We start from the raw sequence: 27,948 nt of genomic DNA, 5'->3' as shown, positions 1-27,948 counted from the left end.
CTGTTTGGTACCTAATCAGATGTACAATACACAAAAGACCAGGGAAAGATTATTACTGAGCTGTGTTTTTTTTCTTTAGATACAGAGCAGTTTAGTGTCTTAAAGGACTGTGCAGCATTTTTCAGAGTTCTCAAACACGAAACAATCTCAGCTTTCATTCTTGTACCCAGCAAATGTGTAAGTACATTTCATTAATTGTTTTAGTTTGTAGTTCATTTTATCAACAAGAAAGAATGTAAAGTATAGACAGGCATATATATTACACAATAGTTTAATCTTTCTGTAGCCCCAACCTTCCATTCCGCCAAAAATTGCATTAGATTGAATTGCATTGAAATCATACATTTTTACTGTAAGTAAGTGTTTCTCTAAAGATGTATTCATACTTTGCCAAAATCTGTGGTACTTTCTACTCTTCTAAATATCACTTTGGCGGACAAAATTTCATCAGGGTGAAAACTGCAAGTGATGAATAATAACACATTTTCACCACAAACCACCAAATTAAAAAAAAACTTTATATAACGTGATGAATGCATAGCCGTCGGTTGTAAATTAAACGTAGCCTGAACATATGTTCATTGCCGATTTTATTAAATTTTAACAAAAAAATATTTTTTTCTCAATTTAATGTTTCCTCGAGTTTTATGTTGTGACCATTATCTAAAAAAAAATACTGTAGATTTTTGCACTACGTTGCAAAACCCTCAATAAATTTATACTTACCTTTTGTGTTTTAAGACACATTTTTGCAAGAAAGGTTTAATGATGTACTAAGCTTTATTCACTTCCCCGTTACTGTCTGTATATGTCAACTTTTCCATCTCTCTCTCTCTATCTCTCTCTCTCTCTCTGATCAGAAACAAAACTGTTGGTTGAACTATACATGCGAAATAGTTTGCAGAAAAATTCAACTTCATGTTCACTTGTAATAGATCTTTAACTCATCTTCAGTCTAATAAAATGACATATAGTCTGCATAATATGTACTTGTCGGTATATCTTCAAGTACAGTGTGAAAACTTCAATTCAATTGTGACAGTATCAGTACCACGTTTTTCTTCGAACAGAACTTTCTTTATTGTATACTTTGCATAAAATAAACAGATATATGATCACTAGATTTCATCCACGAAATTGAATAAGAGTCAAATTTTCTAGGTTCTCAACTAAGCATCTACATTGCAAAGTTAACGCCATGTTTCGAAAAAAGGAGCTTCTTACCCATGCGAATTCGTAATCAAACTACGAGGAAATAGATACAAAGAACATCCTTTGTCAGATAATACTTAATATTGTTTTACTAAAAAAAATTCCATATTTGAATAGGAGTAAAATTTTCCTGGTTGTCATCTTAGCATCTACATTGCAAAAGTCATGTTTCGATAAAAGAGCTTCTTTTTAATCATGCAAATATGTAATCAAACCATGAGGAAATAAAAACCAAGAGGTCCTTTATCAGATAATACTTGATATTGTATTGCTAAAAATCTCCATATTCGGATGGGTTTTTTTAAGTCACAGGATTCTTATTGACGCAAGATCCAGGGGTCATTTGGGATCGTTGATTAAACGTATGCTTTTCCGCTGACTCTCATAAACTGTTTGAAATTAATTTTGATATGTTGAATGCATTCTCTTTAATGTAAGTTCGTGTTATTTTAAACATCTTAATAATCCTTTTCGTGCTCTATTTGGTGAACATTTAAAATGAGATATCAGAAAAAATTACGTGTTTTAGCTGCAGTTTAGAAGATGCATTGAAAAGAAGTACTGCATGGTTTTAATGTGTTTATATTATCAGGTATAATAAATTGAAACTACAGTTCCTTATAAATGTGTTCGTCAAGCTGAGTATATCAATGACTTTATATACAAACTTGTCTTAACATAAATTCATTGACAATTAAGAATGAGATAATTGATTTTGAATACTTTAAACTAATCTTTTAAAACAACTGTCACAAATCACAACAAAGTCCATCTTCCACGATCTGATTATTACTATTCATGTACACTTAATAAACAACAACGTTTATCTTCCACAGTCTGATTATTACTTTTTACGCACACCTAATTAACAACAAAGTCCATCGTCCACAGTCTATTTATTACTATTCATGTGGTGTCTGTACGTGTTAAACTACTTTGCGAATCGCAAAGGTTTTATTCACATAGAAGACACTTGCCAGTGGGTAAAAATTTATAATGCATACAGCACAATAATTATGGACGTTTACTGTAGTACTTGGTCCTTTTTACAATACTTTTTTTTTCAAAGCTTGTTTGATATTGGTGTTACAAAGGTATATTTAATAGAAAAGCTTATTAAACCAACATGGCAATTTTCTTTTGGACCACATTTAAGATGGAAGGCTACATCGTCACAATATGTCTGACATCCGTTTGAAACGCTATTTTGTTCCGGATTGAAAGCATTATGTCGTGGTACAAAATAGCTATACACAGTTCAATTGAACTCTTCTAACGAGGGAGATGAGATAAGAATGAAATCACCAAAACGCTTAGAGAATATGTCAATTCCCTTCGTAATTAAAGCTTTTAACTAACATTAATTATCAGCTGTTATGTAGAGAAAACGTGAAATCGAAATAATATACTGTTTCCCTGCTAATGGCAATACATATTTGTCATGTCATCTGCAACAGACGATCATAAATATGTGACGGATTATCGATAAAGGTGAGCAGATAATTTTCAATTGAACCCTATATGCATGATTAATATAAAACTAAAATTCCGTAATACCATCTCTTGTATTAATTGATCCCAACTTCCCAAATTTAAAACATTTGCAGTATAAAACTTGCATTGAAAGTTTGAAACTTAAGTAATGTATCTTAATTAAAATAGATATAGCTTTTTAGGTAGGCTAGTAATAGCAGTGGAAGCCGGATTTGCAAGCCAGATGAAGGAACGACATAATCTTATTATAGACATCTAATGTATGTATTAATATGCATATGGTTGTTTATAATATTTGTATTGTATATTAAAAAAGTAAAAGGCAATGTCACTACTAACATTTTGTTTTAAAGAGTTAAATATAAAAATAATGCATTCATCAAAAATATAATTATGAGATTCAAACATTATCATAAGCACTACTTACCTTATTCCTACATTTTAGCATATACTTTTACCTTTTCTGAATTTTTCTTCTTGTTTTTTTTAAATTAGAAAATTGGTCCCAAGATATTTGAGATCAAGTAAAATCAAGAAAAACAACTCTAAAACAGGATCTTTCAAACCAAGATTTTTAAAATAATTCAGTATTTCTTTTAATTTTTCAATTTCACTCAATTCAATTTCTTTTTTTTTTCATCTCATTAACCAACGAATATTGTTTCTATTTTCAGATATTTGTGGGATTTCATCCAGCAGTTTGCCTTAATAGAATTTTTAAATATTTTGGTTTCATATTTATGTGTATTCCAATAAAAATTATACAAACTTCATTCATAATTATTTTGTTTTTCATTTTCAAACTTTATAACATTTCACTTTCATTAGAGTTTTAAAACAGAAATGTTTACAAATTTGACATATAAGGGGTTATCTGGAAGCAGACTGATATTTTAAAAATTCTCTTAAAAATAAAGTATTGTACTTTGAGGTCTATTATTGTTGAATAATGTGCCTATTATTAGTAACAAGTTAAGGCATCAAAAATTTCCTACACTTATTTGGTGTAGACATCCCCCTTAATCCTTGTGCGGCTGTAACCATTCGGACGCATTATTCCTTAATTCTTAATTTAAAATATCGTCTGATGATAAAGAAAAATATACTCTACTTCATTACTTTTATACACTTCTGTATAATTATATCATTTAACTATTCAATGTTTGAAAAATAGTCCGTTTTCAGTCTCAACAAGTGTATACGATATAGACAAGGAGAGACCATACAGATATTTTAAAAATGCTGTTTTCATTTCCAGGTCGGACGCGATTTTCCATTACATTTGAAGATAAAAAAATGTACTTTATTTTTTCAGTGTTCACTGTCACACCATTTATTAAAAAAGGGACACGTTGAATATGCATACCAGAGTGCGTCTTGTGGTTTTTGGAACATTTCTATCCATCAGTTTTGTATTGAACGAACGTGTAAGAACAAACTTATTTTTATATATGGTTAGTTATTGCAAATTCCTATAAACGGTACAGGACTACATCGTTAAATGAAATAAAAAGGATTGATAAATCACATAATCGCTTGAAGAGCCACGCAGCTTTTTTTTGTTCTTGTTTTTTGGGGGTTTTTTTTCCCTAAAATTTATACCTAGGTACTCTCTTCAAGATGTTAATTATTTATAGGACACCATTTTGGCTTGTTTTTCTGCTATTATTTACATATACTTTGTAATCAGGAAATGGGCAATTATACCCCCGCTCTGAAAAAGAAGGGGGTATAGTGTTTTACCCTTTTCTGTCTGTCTGTCTGTCCGCCCGTAACAAAAATTTCTGTCGCATTTTTCTCAGCAACTATTTATTGCAGATACTTCATACTTGAAATTTTAACATACTATTTTCTTAGGCATGCCATATCAGGGGGTACATTTTTGTACCAATTCGACGACAACTTCCTGTTAAATAACGACTTTTTTATTTTTAGCCTAAATTTCCAAGTTCAATCATACACATTTTTATAAGGGTTGGGTTTTTCTGCAGAAAAATGCATGATGTGTAATTTGATATTTCTATTTGGCATTGTGTCGCTATTTCACAAACAAAAACCCGACCAGTCTACCACGATCTATATAATAACCGCTATAAATGTTAAATGTAATTTGAAAAAAAAAGCCGCACGTTACCCGTAACAGCATTTGACAGACAGGACATCGTTTAAGAGTGTGGAGATAATGTGTAAAAAAATCATCAATATACCACCTGGCATTGTTTTGTTCCCTAATTGTTAAAATCTAGCTATCAAAAATAACAGTCGTTGAAATCAGTGATACAGACATAAAAAAATATTATGAAAATTTAAGCGATTTCACACAAGGAAAACAAATCAGTTTGTAATTGAGGTCCTTTAGAATTTTGCATTTTTTTTAAGGTTTCACATTAGCCCACTGAGGTTCATTTTTTCACATGTATATGTTAACGATCTTATCGAACACATTGCCTGAGAAATTAAAAAAAAAAACAACCATAATAAGTTCGTGTAATTTAAAAGCTTTCAAGTCTATAGATCATTGTCTATGGGGAATGAATGTTTACAATTTACCTCCAACATGAAGAATGATAAATAATTTCAATGCGGTTGTTTTATATTGGATACAAAAGGAAAATATATAGGAGTACATACACTAAAGATTAAGTACAAGTTTTTTGTTTTTTGAATTGCTTGTGACCGCATTTTACATCATCATTTAAGAACAATTCCTGTTTTTATAGCAAGTGCACCAATTGTTTATGCTCCTAACCGATACAAATTTAAAGTAAAAACAACTGAAAATGGCCACAGCTTAAGCAAAGATATTTCTATAACTTTATTCAAAAATAAAGTCTTAAACATTTATTTTAAAATGACGCAGGTACATGTAGTATGTAAAGTTCTGGACAAAACAACAAAATGACAGATAGAGCAAAAATAGTATGCTTCCCTCTTCCCGCCTTTACTTTTGAAAAAAAACCAGAATAAAAGCCATGAGAAATACGCTTAACTCATTGTTAGAATTTAACAGCAAAACATTAAAAAAGTAAAAAAAAAAATCTCTTTTTGCAGGATTTTTTTATGATATTTATCACAATGTTTGATAACTCTTTTACTGTTTTATGGTAAGAATAGAAAATCAAAAACAGATTGTTATATAAGTGCACCCTCTCCATTAATTTCTTCTGAGACACGGAGTTGAAATTTCAAGGCGGATTGGTAACCGAGTTTTGTAAAGATTTAACTTAAGAAATGATTGGATAAATATTTCATCCTCAATGTTTAGCTATGGCTGTCATATAATTACATGTTTGTACCTGTGTGACCAATTCGCAAATGTGTTTCATAGTGAAAACGTTCAACTCTGTGTGAACTTGTTGGTGACGTAACAATGATCATAACACGCACTTATCGCTTGTTGGTTGGATAATTGTAAACTTTAAATACACAGTAATTTTAACAATTCTTAACAAATTGCCTTTTCTGATTGCCAATATACATGTAAGTAATAAACGGCAATGTTATAAGGGTTCAACTGGATATGAACTTGGTTGGTCACGTGATCAAATTCTGTGAAGTCAAAAGGGCTTCTCAAAAGATCTGATCACGTACCCACCATGTGAACTTTATAACTTGCTGTTAATTTCTTAGGTCAATAAAAATGAATTTAATATCCCTTGCAGTACTAAATGTTTCTTAATTAAAACGATGATTTAATATCCGTGTAAAATCGTGAAATGCACTTCTTGTTGATGATTGAATTTTAAGTTTCTATTCAGGCATTTATAACCTTAATTAGACTGCGAAAAAACATTTCATTATAATTTTATGATTTGCAAATTATACAAAACGGATGAATTTAAGTATATGACAGTATAATATTACTTATTAGGTTTGTTACTGACTGTTTACAGAAATGTGTGGGGTCGGTAAAGTCCATAGAAGGCGAGGCGGAACCGAGCCTTCTATGGACTTTACCGACACCACAAATTTCTGTAAAAAGTCAATAACAAACCTAATAAGTTTTTTGTTTTGTCGAAGACCCTAAAGGACTAAGTGCGGTTTTATGCAATATTTGCCCCCCAAAATCAAAGTTCTAGAAAGAGCTTTAAAATAAGGTGAAAAATAGTTAAAATCATATTGGAAATAAAGGTGTAAAAGGTTATCACCACAGTGACGTCATAAATTAGAAATGACATCATGAATATTGCATTATTTTGATAAATTGATGTTTTGAGGCAAAATATGGGTGTTTTCCGATGATTTTTTGACTGGGAAACAACGAGCGCAGGCTTGCTCAAGTACAATTTTTTAGTATGATATGTATAGCTATCTGAAGAAAAACATATGTTAAAATCGCACTTGAGCAGACCTGCGCTCTATACTTCCGAATGCAAAATATAGAGCAAAAATGAGAATATCTTCATTTGTTTGCAAATTTGCGGGAATTAGGTCATTTAGGTGACGTCATAGATAAACAACGAGTGAGCAATGGTGACTAAAATGAAGATTAAAGTTATAGGCATCCTTTTTACAATGATTTGTGAAGATTTCATTTTTATACGATACTATTTAAAAATTGGTTGAAATCGGGGGCAGATATTTGACCATACCGCACATAGTCCTTTGATATGTAAACAACAAAAGATAATTTATACCAATTAAATGCATAGGCTTATTATCTAATTTTGTACCTTTCTCGTCAGCCGTCTGTGCAAACCTGGATGCCATTGTATATAGGATCGTTTTATTACGTCATGGGCAAAAGGGGAGTCACTCTAAATATTTTGGGGCTTAAAAATTAAAGGTATGGTTGAACGTTTCTGTTAAAAATAAGCTAAAATAACGTTACGTCCACCATGTTGCCGTATAAATTTTAACGCCCGCCGTGTAAAGAAATTTATAAGGCAATCACGTGACGCGATTCATCCAATGACGTCGAGACATTCTAGTCCGGGGCAAAACAATAAAGAATTATAGTACATATTCAATTAAAAAAAATGCATTCAAAAATATTTTGGAATCTTAATTCGGGGGTTTGTGGTTTATTATAAGGAATTCACTGATTAATAAAACAAAACATACTTTTGTATCCATTCAAAATTTATTTTTTTTATTATTATTTCTTTATAAACAGTTTTGAATAAAAAAAAAATATTTTTATATTTCAGAAAAAGCTTGATGGCTATAAGTTCCCGGTATACTCAACGCCATTTTGTCCCCGAAATGAATCAGAGTGGCAAAATAGATCGACAGTTCTCAACTGTAACGAGACTAATGGCTACACGTGTTTACCGAACGAAAAGCTCACGGAACTGTTAGAGTTTTGTTATATAGAGCCTTGGATATGGATTCAAGAAGGTATTAGATGTTTAGTATTTATTATTTGCAAAATGATTACTTAATGTTTAAGAAAAGGATATACAGATTATGAAAACAAATACCCCCCCCCCCCCCCCCCCCCCAGGAAGAAAACAAACAAAATAACATACGTAATTCTCTTGAGATTATAAATTCTGAAAGTGAGATTCAATACATAAATTGATTATTCAAATTATGAATCTGAAAACCAACATCCTAGTGACATCATACTAGTCTAAACAAGATCATTTATGCGTTGTATTCTAGCCTACAAATAAATGCCACTGAATGATATCCCGCGCAAACGCGTGTTTACAGATGAAACAGAAACAGATTCATCCGCGAAAGCGTGTTCATCATCTTAATCTCAATTTTTGTAATTTACGGCTGCTTTATCCAAAATTAAAATAGGTTTTTATTTGATTTCTAAATGAATAATTAAGTATAATTTAGTAAGTCCACACTTTACTTCACTTATGAAAATAAAACAACAAAACAATATGATGCATTTTAGCGCACTGTGGTGGGACGCTAGAATTGTTATTTCACCGTAAACAGACCAATATCAATGTAACCATGCACATGTAATTAATAATAAAAAAAAACTAGTACATTATATCATCACAACACAATTATGCTTTACTCGCCGCCCAGGAAAAACCATAGATAAAAATATCACAATATTTTGTTTAAAAAAAACTATGGAAACCTGTATCCGCAGCATTAATTGTGAGGTAAACAAAAATGTATGGCGGATTCATTCTCACAAACCTAATTTATTATTAAACATTAAACTTTAAAATAAACTTGACTTGGTCGGTTAGAGCGTGCGGTAGAAACTGACCCCAGAAGTTTCAAAAAAACTTCTCAAACACGTCATTTTCCACTCTCTTATTTCATTGGCTATCACTAAGTATACAAGTGCTAATAACTACATGTATAAGAAACGTAACTTCCGTTTATATGCAAACAGATATGTTTTTTATATCTTTAGGACAACTATTTCTCGCTATACTATCGTAACGCGAGACATTTCTAGTCTACGCTTTACTTTACTAATATAAATAAAACAACAAAACAATATGATGTATTTTAGCGCACTGTGGTGGGACAATAGAAAATTACTAAAGAAAGGGAGAGAAAAGTGTTTTGTTCAACAAAAATAATCCTAATTTATAATCCTAATTTTTTTTTTTTAAAAACTTGCAATCTCTTAACCACAGAATCTTTAATATACATTTGTTTGCTTGAAACATTTTTCCACTGACCATGCCTCTGAAGACATCTATCATTGACATCTAAATTTGCTGCAACGGAAGCAACAACGGACCTGAGTGAATGAATACCAATATTTAAATTTGGAGCGATGTTTTTTAACATGTTAACAATGTTTTCCTTAGCTGCTGTGTAACTAATAGGTTTATTTTTCTTTATTAACTTGGCAACATCTTTGCTTCTAAACACTGGCTTGAAAATAAAATCTGACGACAACAAATAAATATTTGCAGCCGATTCATAACGCAAAAACATACTGTAAGGAAAGGCACATGTGTCACCCTTGGCTAACAAAACCCCATTCTTGTCTTAATTGATTATTTTTACTTTTTTCAATAAAAAGCTTTAAATATTTATCGTCAACAAATATGTTGTTACATTTTAAAGAACTTATTTCATCAAATTTTAAAAACCCAGCAAATCCAAATAAAATCATAACTAAATTTCTCAAAATCAAAACATCACTTGTGTCTTTATGCAATAAACACAAACTCTGTAAGATCTCGATATCAATTGGATCTTTTCTAAGCACAGGTTTTGCGGATAATCGTTTGGCTGAATCTTGAAGAGAATTGACGTATGAATTTTCTGTGGTATCATCCAGACCACATTATGCTGTGCATCCATTTAATTGAAAAAATTGTAGAATTAACAGAAGCATAATACGCACCATTATTCAACAAATGTGTTATATATAACGCAACGCGCACCGGTTTTGCTGGTTATTCACTGTAACCATGACTTCTTGGTTGTCCATCGTTGAAAACTGTGTGCATACGCTTTATTTGTACTTTCACTTTTCGATAACAGAAGATACTTTGACAGTTGATTGCTAAGAGTTACGAGGTTACTTTGTAAAGGAACAAAGATCAATTCACTCAGATATACTTTAAATTGCTTTTAGGTTATTGTCTATATCTGGAAGGAAAAGGGTCATACGTTGATTCATACAGCTGTCTTCATTTCATACAAGGATGTCACAATACCTCTTATCAAAGCATAAGGATTTTTGAAAGTAAGTGGTGTAACCCTCGAATGCTACATTCCCAATACTAAATCTATAATAATTACCCCCTCTAAACAATTTATACTGTATCAACCGCAAGAAAATTTGGTAAATAATAACATATGTTTTAATAATCTATATGTAACATTATGATTCTTGTATGTTAAATGTACTTTGTATTTTTAAATTGATTCATCGGATTGAGTATCAGCTTAAAGATCGTTCTTAAGTATTGTTTTATGTAACATTAGCAAATAAGCTATCCTTCATGATAATTTTTCATTTTTAAAACAGAATCTTGTAATGATTACTGCTTATCATTTCAAATATTTAGCTTCCAGACCCCCCACCCATTTAATTGATTCATCGGATTGAGTATCAGCTTAAAGATCGTTCTTAAGTATTGTTTTATGTAAAATTAACTAATAAGTTATCTTATCATTTCAAATATTTACCTTCCAGACCCCCCCCCCCCCTAAAAAAATGCATATTAAAATGGTTTACTGTGTCTACTATTTATCTCCTACTATTTAGGGGGGTGATTTTTGGGCAGGTTATATTTATGACAAGATGGAAAAAAAATCATATATTAATAACATGTTCATACGCCCTTCCAAGAATCTTTGATTTACATTTTGAATTTACACTATGATATATGTCTAGAATTTGTATACATCATGCAGTTTTATAATTTGATAAAGGACATGTTTTAATTTTCATACTTATTGCTTATGTACCTGACAATGATCAAACTAAGCCAGTTTGTAGATTTGATTGTGTTTTACAGACCCAGCTTGCATATCTCTCGGTAATGGATGTTTCCTGGCAGAACAATCTTGTAAAAGGTAAGATACATATAAAAGAGAGAAAATGACAAAGTGCAGAAATATTTGATTGCACGCATAGGAAAAGGTGTCCTTATGGCATATTTTTTCACAAATTCACTATTATATAGATTTATGTAGGCACAGTTTAACAGAATTAAAGTTTTGAACTTTCGTGATGATTCAACAACTCTCTGGTTTATTTGTTAATCGCAGCTAGGTTAAGGACGCCCATGGATTACCGTATGAAAAAAATACACTAAAAACGGACTTTATTCCAGACAAAGTATACAAACTCATCATCCAAATATGGCAATGATAAAGTTTATACATCATTATGTTACTACCGATCTCCCCTACATTTTTCACCGGAACACAGTCACTGCATCAGCTGTTTATCACGTGATACGCTAAAAATAGAGCAGCTACATATGACTTCATTTATTGCAAAAGTTCAACGATATACGAATAAAATATTAAATTGTTGTTTATATCACTTAAAAGAAAATTAATTGCTTAATCTAAAAAGTGCTGGGAGCAACTATAGCAGTACCAGCAACATGCTTAACTTTAGCATTGATCGTTCAAGTTTAATAAAAATTTTCGATAACCGAATTAATTCACGTGCAAAAATGTTTCCTTTCAAGCAACAACTTGCTCCCAGCACTTTTTACAATCACTGGTATTTGATGAAAATAAAAAAGTTAAACACAATCCTTAAAATTGACGGGATATCGTTGAACTTTTGCAATTTTAGACAGATGTATATGATTTTATGCAAATTAACCGATTTTCAAACGCACTGATGATCAGGATCAAGGGCAGATAATCTGGTGTTGTGAAGCGCGGAAAATTTAAAGATTTACATTGTTAATCGTTGGTTATTCCTTACCTGCACATTTCATTAACCTTTTAAACCTTTCAATTCGTAAAATACACAGGAATAATACCAATTTATTATTTTTGTTCAGTTTAAACAGAATAAAGTGATAGATTCGTCAATGCACCAGAACAGAATCAGATAACCCCATGCGCGGATCTAAGGTCTGGGGTGGGTGCTGGTTTTCTATAAATGTCTTCCTTTTAATTTTAGACTAATTAAAGTGTTTATATGACAGGCTAAAGAAAAGAAAATATGAAGCCAGATCCACGCGTACGTAGGATCGTTTTTGAAAGGGGGGGGGGGTGGCAGACTCATCCAAAAAACCTTGACAAGCAAGGAAAAAAAGTTAATATTTCTTTACATACTCTCAAAACAGTTGGGGGCCAACTCCATGCATCAATGCATATTAATTTCTTATATGTAAATTTAAAAAAAAAATTCGGCAAGAAAAAGCCGGAGGGGGGGGGGGGGGGTACGTATGCTACGTGCCTGCTTCAATCTACCCCTGTTTATTAAATATGGAATTTGATATTGTTATCAAGTGTGTCCATGCGCGGATCTAGAGGAGGGGTGAGAGGGGTCCAAACCCGCCTGGAAATTGAAAATTTATTAAATTTACATAGTAAAATCATCGCAAATATGCCTCGGACACGATAAATAACTCATAAATAACTGTATAAAATTGTCATAAAAAATAGTGCATATGATATCAAATTAACACAAAATAAAGGCATCAATATATACTTTTATTGAAAAGCAAAATTTCAAAACTCACAATTGTAATTTTTTTAAACAGCTTTAATTTTGTTTTTAATAATGTCTTCACACATTCAATATACACCAAAGCATGATGATGAGCACATTTTTATCCATCATGTTTATGCATTATCAGATTATTTTTTTTATTAAATAGTCTGTAGAACACAGGGAATATGTGGGTAGGGAAGACAGGGTAACCTCAAGAATTGAAACCACAAGAATCGACCCGCAAAACCCATGTCGCCAGGTGGTAGCAGAAGTCCATGTTGGGCTGAAATAAAAATTTTAAAAAATCAATTAGCTGTGGGAACATATGCATAGCAAATACATGAATATTTGTTACCAAAACAATACACTGACCATGCAGTGTCATGTGTATGAAAACATGCGCGGATCTAGAAGGGAGGAAGATTTTACATTATAAAATTATCGCAAATATGCCTCAGACCAAATGAAAAAAACAATTACCCTTAGGACCCCCCCCCCCCTCCTCCTGGAAAAAAAATTCTGGATCTGTGCATATGACAAGATGGCAGTACAAAAACCAAACCAAATAGGTTAGGTCTAAACTATTAACACATATCAAATTGAGAGAGAGAGAGAGAGAGAGAGAGAGAGAGAGAGAGAGAGAGAGAGAGAGAGAGAGAGAGTCTGCTTTACTCAAAGTGTGATACATGTAGTAAATATTTAATTTCTTTTGATGTACTATATATCTCTTATCGAAATAATCTTTGACATTATAATTCCATTAGTTTATTTTTTTTTCTATCAATGAATTGTCCATAATGTCACACATAAGCTGATGTATTTGAGCACAGTAACAATTAATCCAACATACACATGTATTTGTTATCTCCAAATTGTTTGTATACAATGTACATGTACATGTGCTATGCATGAACACTTAACCGAGAAGTGAATCAATATGTATTTACATAAAGATAAACCATAACTCAAAACAAATAACAATGATTCTGTAAAAACAAAATCCAGAAAAGACTGTATTATGAATATCAGGGAATAAAAATATCTTAAAATTCTGACCTTAGGGTAATATATATATATATATATATATATATATATATATATATATATATATATATATATATATATATATATATATATATATATAAGTTCTTTTCAATTTTAAAATTAAAATCTTCTTTTAAGAAAATACATAAATGAATTGTAGAATAGCAATATAAGTTTAATTTACATTGGTTAATTTAAAAAAAGTCTGCCATTGAAGAAATGTATATGTTATTGTATGCATGTACATGTGGATAAGGTAGTGAATGATAATAACAAACCAGGTCAGTTTAAAGCTTGTGCCCCTCGAATATTATCTAGCCACTATGCAATCTGGTCTCAAGCGGCCGAGTCTGACCACAACATATGTTAGATTTTACTGGTTGGGATTTATTTTCAGATTATTATGAAGCATAACTGCACATATTTAACACATCAAATATATTAATCATATAATTTTAATGCAGCACATACAAATTGAATATGTAGTACAAATCTTTCTGAATTTTTGATTTCTTAAATGAAGCTGTGGATGGCAATTTGATACAAAATTATTAAATAAAGTAAAGAAATCATGATGCATACATGCACTTGATGATTACATCATTCTACACTTGTGTACCATAGGACCCAACATGTTTATACAGTGTATGCTACATGTATTATGGTGTGTACATACAATAGTTCAATACAAACCCAAACTAAGACACATATGTACATACAGTATGTTTACATAGCATAATAACAAACAAGAATTCAAAACAGTGTTATAGATATCTACTGTAAACTATACCAGCAAAATGAATTATATCATCTAAGATCCAAAAATTTACTGAAGTGCAAAACATGTGTATAATCACCATGCAAACATGCATATATATGCACTTTGTAGGCCCTAATGAATTCTACAATTGTGTACCCCGGCAATGTTTACAGTGTCTGGTGTGGAGTTCAATACACAAAAGAATGGCCTAATAAGAAATAATAATTCAAAACAGCGATGATGTGCAAAACAACACGTGTGTAACGTACATGTACACTGCATGGACTGAAAAGAGCAAATGATTTGAAAAGAAAAGGTCAACACTACATATCCTGTATTAAAACATACCTTTATTATCTCTCAAACGATAGTTGAGCTGCATTATCCACTCTCGGCGTCTTGCATGCCATGTATCTTATGAAAATGTTGACACACCGCTGTCAGCTGTTCGCAACCAAAACAATAAAATTCAAAATGATTATTTAAAGCAGTCAATCGATAAATTTTAACAGCGATCGCTTTATTATATCGAGAGTAGGAAAAAGATGAAAACATGAATAATGGGCGGAGCTAACGTCATGAAATGTCACGTGATATTCATGAGGTGAAATCTATGGGAGGCCTTAACCTAGCTGCGATGTTCCCTCTTGTCCTTAAAAAAAAAACATTCATCGTTCACACAAAGGACAAAATTTAATAGATTTTAACACTATAAATCCGATGAACATAATCTTTATGTAGAGACGTGCCTATAGTTTGATCTTCATCAATTACATAATTCATTTGTCTGATCACTCTATCGATCCTCACACCAAACACTTGTACTCTTCTTAGTTGAAAAAATAGGTGGGGCCAATTTGATGGAAGTGATGTTGCACCTAAAAATGTTGTTCAAAGTCAAAGGTATAGTAAATATGGTTAGTTCACCCACTCCCAGTTTGACATATTTCTTTCGCTGAATTTTCATTGCAAGTTCTGTAGGGACTTCGTTCTATCCTCGCATCTTCTTAATGTTTGTGAAACATTTTAGTCGCGGCTAGTTTCTCCTCCTCAGTTACAACATCGATGATCTGCTTTCTAAAACAATCGCATTTTTGGCGAACATTATCTCGAGGTTTGCTTATACTATATAAATGGCACACATTTCAGCCAAGCTTCTTCAGAAGATGAAATCTTCAGCATGGAAACGTATGTACCTTCACATGAAGCGACGAATCTCTCGTGAATACATTTGTTTGTGTCTGATGATGGAAGTAATATAGGAGGGATTCCATCGCTTTTTCTTGGGACGTAAGATTGTGATATATATATTTCCGCAGCCTAATTGACAATAAAATTGCATTATAAATACCCTTATATTTCAGTGCATTAGGTTTTTTTCCTTTACTCCGATGTTCGTTGGGAACAGCTCCGATGTCATCTAAAAGCCTATTGATGTTCTTCAGTACTTTTTAAGTACTGTCATTGATAATCAGAAAAGCTTGTCTGCAAATATTTTGTTCTTGAAATGAATTATAGTATCTTAACCTCTGTTGTTCTTTGCGTTTTTATGTTTTTTTCTTGCTTTCTATCTGTTTCATTAACCCCATGATAAACATGTTCTTCTTATCTTATGTCATTTCGCAAAGTACATACATATTATCTCTAATTTCTGTTGCATTTAAGTTTCTAAAACAGTTATTTGAACAGTTGCATTTGAAACTATTTAAATTTTCCTCGGTATCAGGATTTTCTTCTTCGGTGTTTTCCTTGCCTGGTATATCATCCTGGTCATCTTTAGGAGTTGCGATACTCTGTTGTTGACAACTTGGTTAATATCTATTTCATATTTACCATTATCATCAGAACTTCTAGTGACTCTACTTTTGTTGCTCTGCGACATTTCGCTGCATGTAATTGTATCAAGTCCAAAATGCTCACGAAAGGGATTATCAAGTTTTTGGAACAATTTATAAGAATAAGATACACGTAAAATAAATTTACATCCTACTACTGAACATAGAAAGTAATGATTCAATTTTAAAAAATCTGTATACTTGTACATGTTATTTAAGTATTGAATCCTTATTTTTTGAAAGATATAGTCTCATAACTGCAACGGTGTGTGCATACAAATTGAATAACGTTAGCGCGTTATGAAAATTTGTTTGCACACACCGTTGCAGTTATGAGACTATATCTTTCAAAAAATAAGGATTTAATGCTTATATTTACATTTTTTTTACCTTCTTGCCTTGTACGCAAATGCGAATTATACCTCAAAATTACTGTATTATCCTATGGGTAAGTTTAAATTAATGGAAGAGCCACTGTAACAGCCACAAGCGTGATCTTTGATTTTCGCTTGTGACGTTGTATTTATCAGCGTTCAACGTTTGTGACGTCACAATTAAAACTCGTCATTTAACCTTTGAGTACCCTGTCTGTGTTATGGTGCTATATCTGCAGTAGCTTCACATGCAAAATATTCGTGAAATGTAAATATTACAATATATCACATTATATTTACATTCTACTGTGTTTTTCCATTAAATTCCGTGATGTTTAAATGCCTCTAAATGCAACAAGTAGTCAAAGGTCAAATTGACGAGTTTTATTATGACGTCACAAACGTTGAACGCTGTAAACTGCAACGTCACAAGCGAAAATCAAAGTTCACGCTTGTGGCTGTTACTGTGGCTCTTCCATTAATGTTAACTTACCCTTAGGATAAGATAGGAATTTTAATGTATAATTCACATTTGCAGACAAGGCAAGAAGTTAAAAAATGTAAATATAAGCATTAAATCATGATTTTTTGAAGTATACACTCTCATAACTGCCGCGGTGTGTGCATACAAATTTTCATAACGCGCTAACGCGCGTTACTCAATTTGTATGCACACACCGCGGCAGTTATGAGAGTGTATACTTCAAAAAATCATGATTCAATGCTATAGTAAAATGAAATGCATGTTTATTCCGAAAAAAAAATATTTTTGCGCTCATGGTGCAAATGTCACTATATGCTTGATTAAATAAACATTACACCAACTTTTTGTATATTCCTATTTTTTTATGTCTTAAAGCAATACGATATGATACCGGAATGAAATGTTAAAGGCTGAAAGTATCTACATGTATTATAATATACAATAAGCAGGTTATTATTTAAAAGTTGCAAACTACCTCATACATAAAATGATAGATTCATAAAATTAGTTTTGCTATTTGCAGTTATATATCTAGTACACACTATTTGCAACTACATGTCTCATATCAACCAGGAGCATTTTTACCCAGTTGAACTAGGTCCGTATAGAAATGTAATACTTTTTTAAAAATGTTTTATTGTAAATAAAAATACTCCTACAAAATGATGAAGCTAAAATGATATTTTTATTTTCTTTACTAATATTGAGAGATTGTGTCATATCATTTGTCAAAAAATACCAAAAACCACTTTAATTCGGTCAATTAATGGCTTTAGCGAATAATTTGAAATAATTAATATCTAATTGTTATATCTTGTAAAAGGGACAATGTAAATTATTGAAGATATACAATGAAATCTTATTATTTTTTATAATTGCCCCCGCGGGGAGCCTCATAGTAATTTAAGCCTTTTTCATGGGCGTACTAAATTTGTCTTAGATAGGAATTTTTTTTGTTATTTTGTTTGGTTTTTTTTATTTTGTAAAAACTAAATCAAGTTATTACCAACAGATTTATTAAATATAATATCCATATTTTGGCAATAATTCTCCATTTTTATTAGTACTGTTAAGTTATTATTCTGAGGTGATCAAACACAGAAAGCCCGGCGGGTTTTATGATAGGTTCATCATTTCCCGAACATATAGATCACCTCAGCATATCTTTTTTATGATTTATTCCTTAGCATATTTATACATTTTAAAGGAATATACAATCAACTATTGAATTTTAATTTATTATTTTCTTTTCGTATGAATATTCAAAAACTGTTTGCTCCCAAACATACATTTTAGCTGTGTCATTGTAAAATGCATTGAACTTTACACATTACAAGTTTGATTCATAGTGTTATCACGAAAAAAAGGATATTGTTAATTTAAAAGTTATAAAATCCAAAATTAGCCAAAGACATTGATACGTTTGTTATGTGGGCAGATTCAAATTTTACAATATCTAATTATTAATCAAGTTACGCTTGTTCTGTGCGCAGGTGGATTGAGTTGGTGAACACTTTCTTTACTTTTCTATTGGTTGTAGTTCCCATTGGCTAGTATTATCGAATAAGATCATTTCTATTACTATAAAACCCGGTATTTTTTTTAATTTTGTTTCACTGTGGGTCCGGCGATTTTGTACACCAACACCTCGCACAAGGTATTTATTGTATTAATTTATATAACATAACTTTATTTAGTGTCTACATAAAGTAAGCTAAGATTGTAATAAAGTTTAAAGATTTATTTAAACCGTAACGAATTACTGTGTATAAATTGTATATATATTTACGCGTGTTCATATTTATTTACAAAATCACCTTTTTGTACCTATAAAAATCCTAAACAAAGAACCTTGTCCTTTTTATTTACTCAGTCACATTTATAACATGTTTATCTCAATACTCAGTGGATATCACTCATGTTATAAATTTTTGATATTCCACTGTGTCTTCTTACGCCATGAGACGTCATAATTTAAACATAACGTAGCTCCAAGCGGACGATTGACGTAGAGTGAAATTCAGTTGAAAAGTGTAGAGTAGTAATGTGAAGCATGTAATGCTGTTTCTTTTTATAAGAATTGATAACAATATGCTCGAAATTGAAATGTTTGTTAAACTTTAAGGAACTTTTTTTTCAGTGCGTTAAGTTATTTGTGTCTTGTACATATAGTAAATGTAATGTGCGGTTATAATTTTTATAGAACAATTTAAGGTTTAACAAATACATTGAATAACATGTGATAAAAAGAATCTCTCATGATTTGTGATGGTATACGATTTTTATCAAACTCGTTGTGTGTTTTCTATCCCTTCGCCAAGTTGGAAATAAATCATATACCATCGAACATCATTAGAGATTCGTGTATATATTGCATATCAAACAAACATCTACTGATATTATTTACGGCTTCTTTTGATTAAAATATGATACATGTATATGATTTATGATACACATTTCAAATGTTTACAGCTCTCCAAAAACAACTCAACATCCTATAACAATTGAACATGGCAAGATTGATTTGATCTGGGTAGTGCTTTTGATAGGGACTATGGTGTTCATGAGCTGTTTTTCAATTTTAATGCTGTACCTATACCGTAAAAAAAGAGGTAAGTTTATTTTATTATAAACTTATATTATGATAGGTTACTGTTCATTTAATATAGCATTGATCAAATCTTTTAAAATAAAATTCCTGAAATTCTAAAATTCATAGTTTGCCAACAGCGTCACTATAAAGAAAGTGAGATGGATTTGGAACAAATAACGCCATTAAAGAATGAAGGTAAGATGATTTATACCTCTAACGAAGGTAAGACTACAATTTGAACAGGTGTGTTAATCTATGATTGCATTTGCTTAAGTAGGTTTCTGGTTACCTTTTAGAGGAAGGAAGAAAGTAGTACACAGCTAACTGTGCCACATACCTTTCACATATGTTTGAAATTAACAAATGTTTAACATACGTTAAACATACGTGACACATACGTGAAGTCAAACCGTACGTTACATATATGTTGAGAGACGCATGGTGAACATACCTGTGATAACATACGTTCAACATCACATGTTTAACATACGTTAGATTTTACATATGTTAAACGTATGTGAACCATATGTTCTACATGTGTAGATCTCAACCACATGTTACACATATGTTTATAAACACATAGTTAACATGAGTTCTAAAATCCATATGTTACACATGCGTTAATAATATATGTTTTACATATGTGTGATGGCATGCATTTTAATAACTTGACATTAAAATTATTTGCATGCGCGGATCTAAAAAGGGAGGGGGGGGGGGGGTCTGAGGGCCCCCCCCCCCCCCGCCCAACCGCCCCCCACCCCCCACCCCCGGAAAATGAAAGTTAATGAAATTTACACAGTAAAATTATCGCAAATATGCCTCGGATCCCTCCCCCACCCCCCGGGCAAACACAATTATTCTTCGGACCCCCCCCCCCGGAAAAAAATTCCTGGATTCGCGCACATGATCTGCAGGTACATGTCTAATGTTGCTTTATCACTCTTGATCTTGTCTCTGAAATGAATGCATGTGAACGTGTGTGAAGAAAAGCCTTGCTACTGTGCATGTTTATTGGTTTAAATTTTATATGTAGTTATGCATAAATAAAGTTGTTTCATTAACAGAAGCCACGTGTCTTCTTAAAATTAATTTGATAACGAATCCGGAATTAATACGAAATCGGTTTTAGTTTTGTCGATGACAAAATATACGTCACATTTTTACGTCACGGAGGCAGAAGATCGAACTGCAGGATGAATTTAGCAGATGTAATGATTGTCAAGCATTCGTTTTTATTTACTTGAATTTGAAAATTATATCGTACAATTACCGATGGCAAAAGAGTAAACATGTAGCACGGAGCTGTAACCATGTTCTCTGGGAAAATTCAGGTTCAATTAATGACGATAAAAATGATGTTTCCCCAGAGAGCTACAACTAAGCAGCTATTTGGTTTAGTTAATTTAGAAGAATCAATACTTATTAAAACCCATAAAATATATGTCGATCTTGGATAAGACGCATTTGAAAACTGAAACATTGAAAGTAGAGAAAAACTAGAGCAAAGCCTATGCAAAGTAACGAGTAGGTCTTCCATTGCAACTAAGTGAAATGATTACTGAATTGCCTCTATTAAGTTGTATTTTTATTGCATGGTAATTGAAACGTTTTTATAGACATGCATTGGCTGCTTGACATATCCCTGGAAGAGGACATCAACTAGCTAAGAGTCAATGACAGATGTCTCTTTGAATTGATAAAATCATAATGTAAGTACACATACCATTGCAGTTCACAATTTGAACATTTTTAAGGGTCATCACCACCGCTGGGAATTTTTTTTCCATACAAACCCAACCTAATAAATAACTCAAAGTAATGGATTTCTATGACATACTTCATAAAAAGTAGAAGTCACTGGGTGTTTAGGATCATTAATGATAATCTGTTGCATGACACCTACATTGGTATTTCTTAGTAAGTAAGTGTAAAATTTTGATATACCTATTTATCTAATGCATGTATTATAATTTGTAGCAAATGGATATAATACAGAAGTTTCAAAGATCTGTTTTGATGTAACCTGAAGATTTTGAAATAAAAGATCCAGGATCCAAGAGTTCTTCGCGAAGTTCAAAGACAGTTGCAATGTGTTTGCTAATTTAGTGACAGATTAAGGTAATTCAATTCAGAAAAGGATTAATACAGGCATGTATCCAGTCACACCCCTTACATGTATAAATTATATTTTTATCATGTATTTAAATGATTTTAAGTACTTAAGTTTGTATTAATATTTTAGAAAGAAGTTCAAACAAGCATTGTCATGGGAAAACTTTAAAAAGGAAGAAGTTGGAGGTGGACAAAAATCAGGATGAATATACTAGAGGTAAACAATTTTTTTGTCAAATTAATACTTGTGATTGACCTTCTATTCTGCCCCCTCTCTCTCTCTCTCTCGCTCTCTCTCTCTCTCTCTCTCTCTCTCTCTCTCTCTCTCTGAGAGCTTGCAAATAAACGAAAAAAATATTAACAATTACAAACTTTCTTCATGTTGAATTTGCAATAAAATCTAAATGGATCCTGTTATTCTTTAAAAAAGCAACCGAGGCATTTGTAAATTTTACTTTATCATAAAAAGAAATTTAATGTTAAATTCTTTGTTTTTTTCTCCGGAAACTATTAAAGCACAGAAGAATGACAACAATATAAATCTAAATGTAATCATTCAAGGAATTAAATTCATTTTTAATCTAGAAACTGTCTTTTTTTCTGTAACTCTAGTGTTAGATTAACAAGTAGCTTGAAATGCATAATGAATGTTTCCAAAGATCCACTGAAGTTACCGAGTAATCAATTGAAGTGATTCAAGCAGCAAGATGAAGTATATCAAGAATGAATTGAAAAATTAAAAATATTCAAGTAATTTAATTTTAAGCAGTTTACATCTGATACGTATGTAATTCATGTGAAAAACGTACGTTGGATCCACATACGTAAATCGTATGGAGTATATCACGTATGTCTAACACACGTGTAACAAACGTTTCACATATGTTCATTAACGTACGTTTAACACACGTGGTACCTAAATCACGTTAAATGTACGTGAGGTCACTTACGTATCACACATGTTTAACATATGTGAAACGTATATGGCACATTTTGCTGTGTAAAGGTGTTGTGAGGGTGGGAGTTAGGTTGGTGTATTTATAAACACTACTGAAAACTGCAGTTATCTTCACTATTACGTGCACAGACTATAGTCTTAGGCAAAATATTGTACCTGCAAATAATTAGGTTTTTTTCCTGTTTAATTTGTAGATAACGTTTTAGAACCATTGGACAAATAAATCTTTTTAAACTTTTGTTTCAAGCTCAACCTAGTTCAGATTGGTCGCATTTCTTATAAACTTATCTGAAACGCATTGAAAATTCGCCAACGTGTTTTAACCTATTTTTGTCATAATTTCACATACTATTGAGCTCATCACTTTAGTGTAAATTCGCTTGAATCGACGAAACAAACGTATTAGGCTTTCGACATCAGCATTGCATGTCTTTTATGGAAGCAAAATTCAGTAAAACTACCAATTAAATGTCAAATATATTATGCTTAAAATCTGGAATTTGTTTAAGGAAATCGGATATTATTGCTTTTTTATAGGTGTTAATTAGTTCAATTCTCTGGAAAATAAGTCCTAGAATTCGGAAGGGGAACGAAGATTTTGTAGTCTGCAATACAAGAGGCTCTGATTTTTAGATTTTAGCAATTGAAGCGGATTTTTATTATACAATTTTACAATTTTACAAAGAATCTCGCTGTTTATCAATGTATTTAAGCGAAAATATAAGTGTTAGATTTGAGGTGGGTCTTACATTACTTTGAATGATTTTTTAAAAGAACAAAATATAATGAAAATCAATCTATGCACACGCATTCTTAATTGTTCAATCTGTTGTAGCGTGAAAAGTGTTGATAGTGGCATACCTAAATTGATTTGCAAACACATGAATTGACTCTTGACAACTCTAGAGAGAATACATTAAGAGAGTGTTTCATACTTTAACAAGTAGTTATTATAAAAAAAGAAATAAAATTCAATATGCACAATAAAATAAATGTTGCAGAAAAGGAATAATTCTTAAAAAAAACACAGAATTACAAATAAATAACCGTGACGCACACAAGGTCATATAAACAATAAAATGCTTCCTTTGACGATTCATGCGGGATATAAAGGTACCGACATTGCAAAATGATGTACATAACCCGCTTTAGCTGGTTATACATTTTATTTTGCAATGATCGCATTGCCTGCATAAAAAATCCGCATTATTCATAACAGATGGCATTTGTTTATATTTGTTTTTTTGTCTTTTCAACAAATTAATAAATTAGTCGTAAAAAGTAAAGAAAAGTGTCTAAATTATTGTTAAGTTAGAATGAAATAAAAGAAACTCTTTTTCTAAGGGGAAAAATATGACATTAATGTGATTATTTTGTCCAGACAGTGATTTTTGAAGCTTTTGATCGATTGATAAACTCGTTAAATTTGGATTGTGAAGACCTCAGTCGAGCATTCTTGCCTGGTGAATGTAAATACATGTGTAAATAAATATAGACAGATCTAATTATCCGACTACATATCTATTTTTTTTTTTGTTTATTAGAAGTCAGTAATCACCGATCGATCTCTATATATAGAATTCAGGTATACGTTTACTCATAATGAAAACAAAATTCCACTGATGATAATGAAAAACCATCTATTGTGTGTTCAAGACTTATCATGGTAGTGCTATATTCACTTTCAAAAAAGTAGGTCAATGACTTAGTTTTTGAGATAATGGCCATTGAATATTTTTTGAAAATTTCAAAAAAAGTCCCCAAACATTTTGCATTATAACTGAAGTTTTCTTAATTGTGAAAATAATACAAATTGCTAAACTCTTTTTAAAAAAAATACAGTTTATGAATTGCAGTGACACTAAGCCGACACAAGGCATTAAGTTTTCATTCACAATTTTTACTGATGTTCCAGTCCGAATTTTCTCTATCATTTTTCAAATTCCTACCCTTTTTTGATTCAATTTTACAAAAAAACTGAATAATGATAATATTTAAACATTTATAGCATTAAACTAGGGATATATACCTTACCCTGCAGGCATAAAAGTTATATGGGGTCAATGATCATTGAGATATGGTGTCGTTTATCGTTTTTAAGCATTTTTCAATATTTTTGTAGTGGTTGCCATTCGAATATCTAAACGAAAAATTGAGATAAAAACAACATAAAATATGTAAAATTATATTGACTCACAAATTAAATCTTAACTTTGAATATTACAGTACTACCAAAAATATTTCAGTGAAAGACAAAATCTGAAAATTTTAGTCCAAATTTCTTCTGTTTTGCTAAAAGTCCAACTTTGTTTGAGCCTAATTCCATAATATAGTAAAAATATCGAATGGTTTGTCAATAATAATTCATTTCATAAATAATTTAAGTGTTTAGAACAAATTTTACTCATGACATTGAACTTTATAAGAATCCGAATTTGAGAACTCAACCCCTGAGTAAACAACGTCCTTAAAAGATGACCAGATATTTTTTTTTTTAATTTCAATATGAAGATTTTCATTGATACTTATCAGAGTGTTAGTGATGGAATTGTTTGGAGCTACATGAATAAATCTGATTTTGGCTCTTTTAAAAGGTTTGAAATTGATTCTGATTGTAATTTGATCATTGCGTATTTCAACAGTTTCTGAGTAAAACTACCTAACACTTGAAAGGGGACACTGTTTTCATTGGCTATCGCCTATATGGTCGGATGGAAAAATATTTTAAGAGAACGGGTGGTACAAAAAGCATGGTTTTGGCATTATTTTTATTAAAACTTTATAACTTCTTTTCATCTTACTCGGTCACCCCCAGGACATGTGCGTGTTTATAAATTAAAGTATAGAAAATTTCAAATCTTAAAGATTTATTTTTCAAGAGTATGAACTCCAGAATTGTTTCCCCTAAATAACAACTATTTTTAATTATTGTTTTTTTCAAATTTATAGAATCACAAATATATGAGGCGATATTCGAACAATGGAAAAAGGAAGACTCTTGTTTCATTCCAACAAAGGCGAGTAAAGAAGTAGAAAAATATATAAAAAGCGGGAATTTGGTTATTGTGGCTGGACATTCAGGATCCGGAAAGTCTGCCATCATTCAACATACTGCGCTCAAATACAGAGAACAGGGCTGGACCGTAAAACGGGTAGAAAAGGAAGAGGATATCGTGCGGGAATATTCGTCAAGTCGATTTCAAAAGGATAAAACCATTTTTGTTTTAGATGATCCACTTGGAAAGGAATTTTTATATGAACGATTTAATAAATCCTTGCACACATATGGAGAAAAATTTTTGGTGTCATGTAGAAGTCACAGTAGGTTGACAAGCTATTTCGTGAGTCAATCAAGTATTGTAAACCTCGATGATATAAAATTATCTGCCGATGAAAAAAGGCAAATTTGGACAAAATATTCATCCGATATGAACTTATCCGAAGGAGTTTATAAAGCGATCTTTAAAGTAGATAAGTATTTTCCGTTACTGTGTAAGTTTTTATCTACCAAAGAGGAAGACAGAGATAAGGGTAGAGGGAAAATAAGTCCTCTTTTTATCGCTAGTGAACAGGGACATGATAGCATTGTGCAACTTTTACTGGAAAATGGAGCAGATTTTAATTTATGTACGAAGGACGGAGTCAGTCCTCTATATATAGCTTGTCAAAACGGACATGAAAGCACAGTTCAACTTTTATTGAAGTATGGAGCGGACATCGATTTATGTCCAAATAACGGAGCCAGTCCTCTTATTATAGCTTGTCAAAACGGACATGGTAGCACTGTGCAACTTTTACTGGAAAATGGAGCAAAGCATTTGTGTCCAAAGAACGGAGTCAGCCCTCTCATAATGGCTTGTAAAAATGGAGATGATAGCATTGTGAAATTTTTACTGGAAAATGGAGCAGATATTAATTTATGTACGAAGGACGGACGGAGTCCTTCATATATAGCTCATCAATACGGACATCAAAGCACAGTGCGACTTCTATCGAAGTTGGAGCGGACATCGATTTATGTCCAAAGAACGGAGCCAGTCCTCTCATTATAGCTTGTAAAAACGGACATGATAGCATTGTGCAACTTTTACAGGAAAATGGAGCAGATTTTAATTTATGTACAAAGAACAGAGTCAATCCTCTTTGTATAGCTTGTTAAAGCGGAACATACATGCACTGTGAAACATTTACTGAGTATTAGGTAGCCATGTTATGTGAAGAAAAAGAAGCAATTCATCTATTTATAGTTTGTGTACATGGACATGATATCATCTTGAAAAACATGAAAGACATTAATTTACGTACGAAGTCTTTTTTTTTTGTAGCTTGTAAAAGCGGACATGCCAGCACTATATCAATTTTACTGAAAATAGTGATTTATGTACGAAGGACAATTTCATTCCTATCTTTATAGCTTGCAAAACGAAAAAGCAACACAGTTCACTATTTTTTGAAAAATTGAGCAGACAATAATTAGTGTAAAGAAAAAGGAGTCAATCCTATAAAGCTAGTCCAAATGGACATTAGGGCACTTTACATATTTAACTAAAGAACAACGCCGGCTTAAATTCATGTACCTAATGCGGAACCAGTCCTCTCTATATAGTCTGAGAAAACGATTAGAAAAAAAAAATACTTAATAATGCAGCAAACTTCTATTTTTGTAAGGAAAACGGAATAATTCCTCTCTATTCATCTTCTCAAAACAGAAATGAAAGCACAGTACAATTGTAGCTAAAAAAAAATGGACAAAATTTTAATTCTTGTGAAGAAGAAAAAGCCAGTTCTCTTTATATCAGACGTGCAGCAGTTACTGAGTAATGGAGCAGAATTTAATTTGTGTAAGAAGGCCGAAAACAGTTCTAGCGGTTTTTTTTAATCCGGACATTGTACATGTAGCACTATGCAACTTATACTAATTAAAGGAGAATAATTCATGTCAAAAAGAGGGAGCCAGTCTTTTCTATATAGAATATACAGTGTCATAATTACGACTAATATTGC

The 27,948-nt window shown here is 31.7% G+C and overlaps 2 protein-coding genes and 1 long non-coding RNA gene across 4 annotated transcripts in view; all 3 read left to right on the top strand.

Moving 5' to 3' along the window:
• LOC105339984 (uncharacterized) overlaps positions 1–27,948 on the top strand; it is a 311,465-nt gene that overhangs the window by 159,406 nt on the left and 124,111 nt on the right. The window lies entirely within an intron of this gene.
• Positions 62–27,912, top strand: LOC105336462 (uncharacterized). Its single transcript, XM_034463271.2, has 8 exons — positions 62–177; positions 4,022–4,133; positions 7,857–8,046; positions 10,226–10,336; positions 11,115–11,172; positions 19,751–19,890; positions 19,998–20,066; positions 25,894–27,912. Exons 2-8 carry the CDS (start codon positions 4,065–4,067, stop codon positions 26,994–26,996), a joined length of 1,740 nt encoding a protein of 579 aa, XP_034319162.2. The 5' UTR covers positions 62–177; positions 4,022–4,064; the 3' UTR covers positions 26,997–27,912.
• LOC117687100 (uncharacterized) lies at positions 20,827–22,203 on the top strand. Its single transcript, XR_010711466.1, has 3 exons — positions 20,827–21,583; positions 21,852–21,992; positions 22,117–22,203. It is a non-coding gene; the product is annotated as an uncharacterized lncRNA (long non-coding RNA).

This window comes from Magallana gigas, chromosome 1 (assembly GCF_963853765.1).
Source record: "Magallana gigas chromosome 1, xbMagGiga1.1, whole genome shotgun sequence".
NCBI lineage: Eukaryota > Metazoa > Mollusca > Bivalvia > Ostreida > Ostreidae > Magallana > Magallana gigas.
This window is presented reverse-complemented; position numbering and strand designations above follow the sequence as displayed.

Bases quoted from the DNA above. Each gene is read 5' to 3' on its own strand.
- LOC105336462 (XM_034463271.2), top strand. From the start codon at position 4,065: ATGCATACCAGAGTGCGTCTTGTGGTTTTTGGAACATTTCTATCCATC. The intron at 4,134-7,856 runs GTAAGAACAAAC...TTTATATTTCAG, and splicing joins GTTTTGTATTGAACGAACGT to AAAAAGCTTGATGGCTATAA. The intron at 19,891-19,997 runs GTAAGTTTATTT...TAAAATTCATAG, and splicing joins CCTATACCGTAAAAAAAGAG to TTTGCCAACAGCGTCACTAT.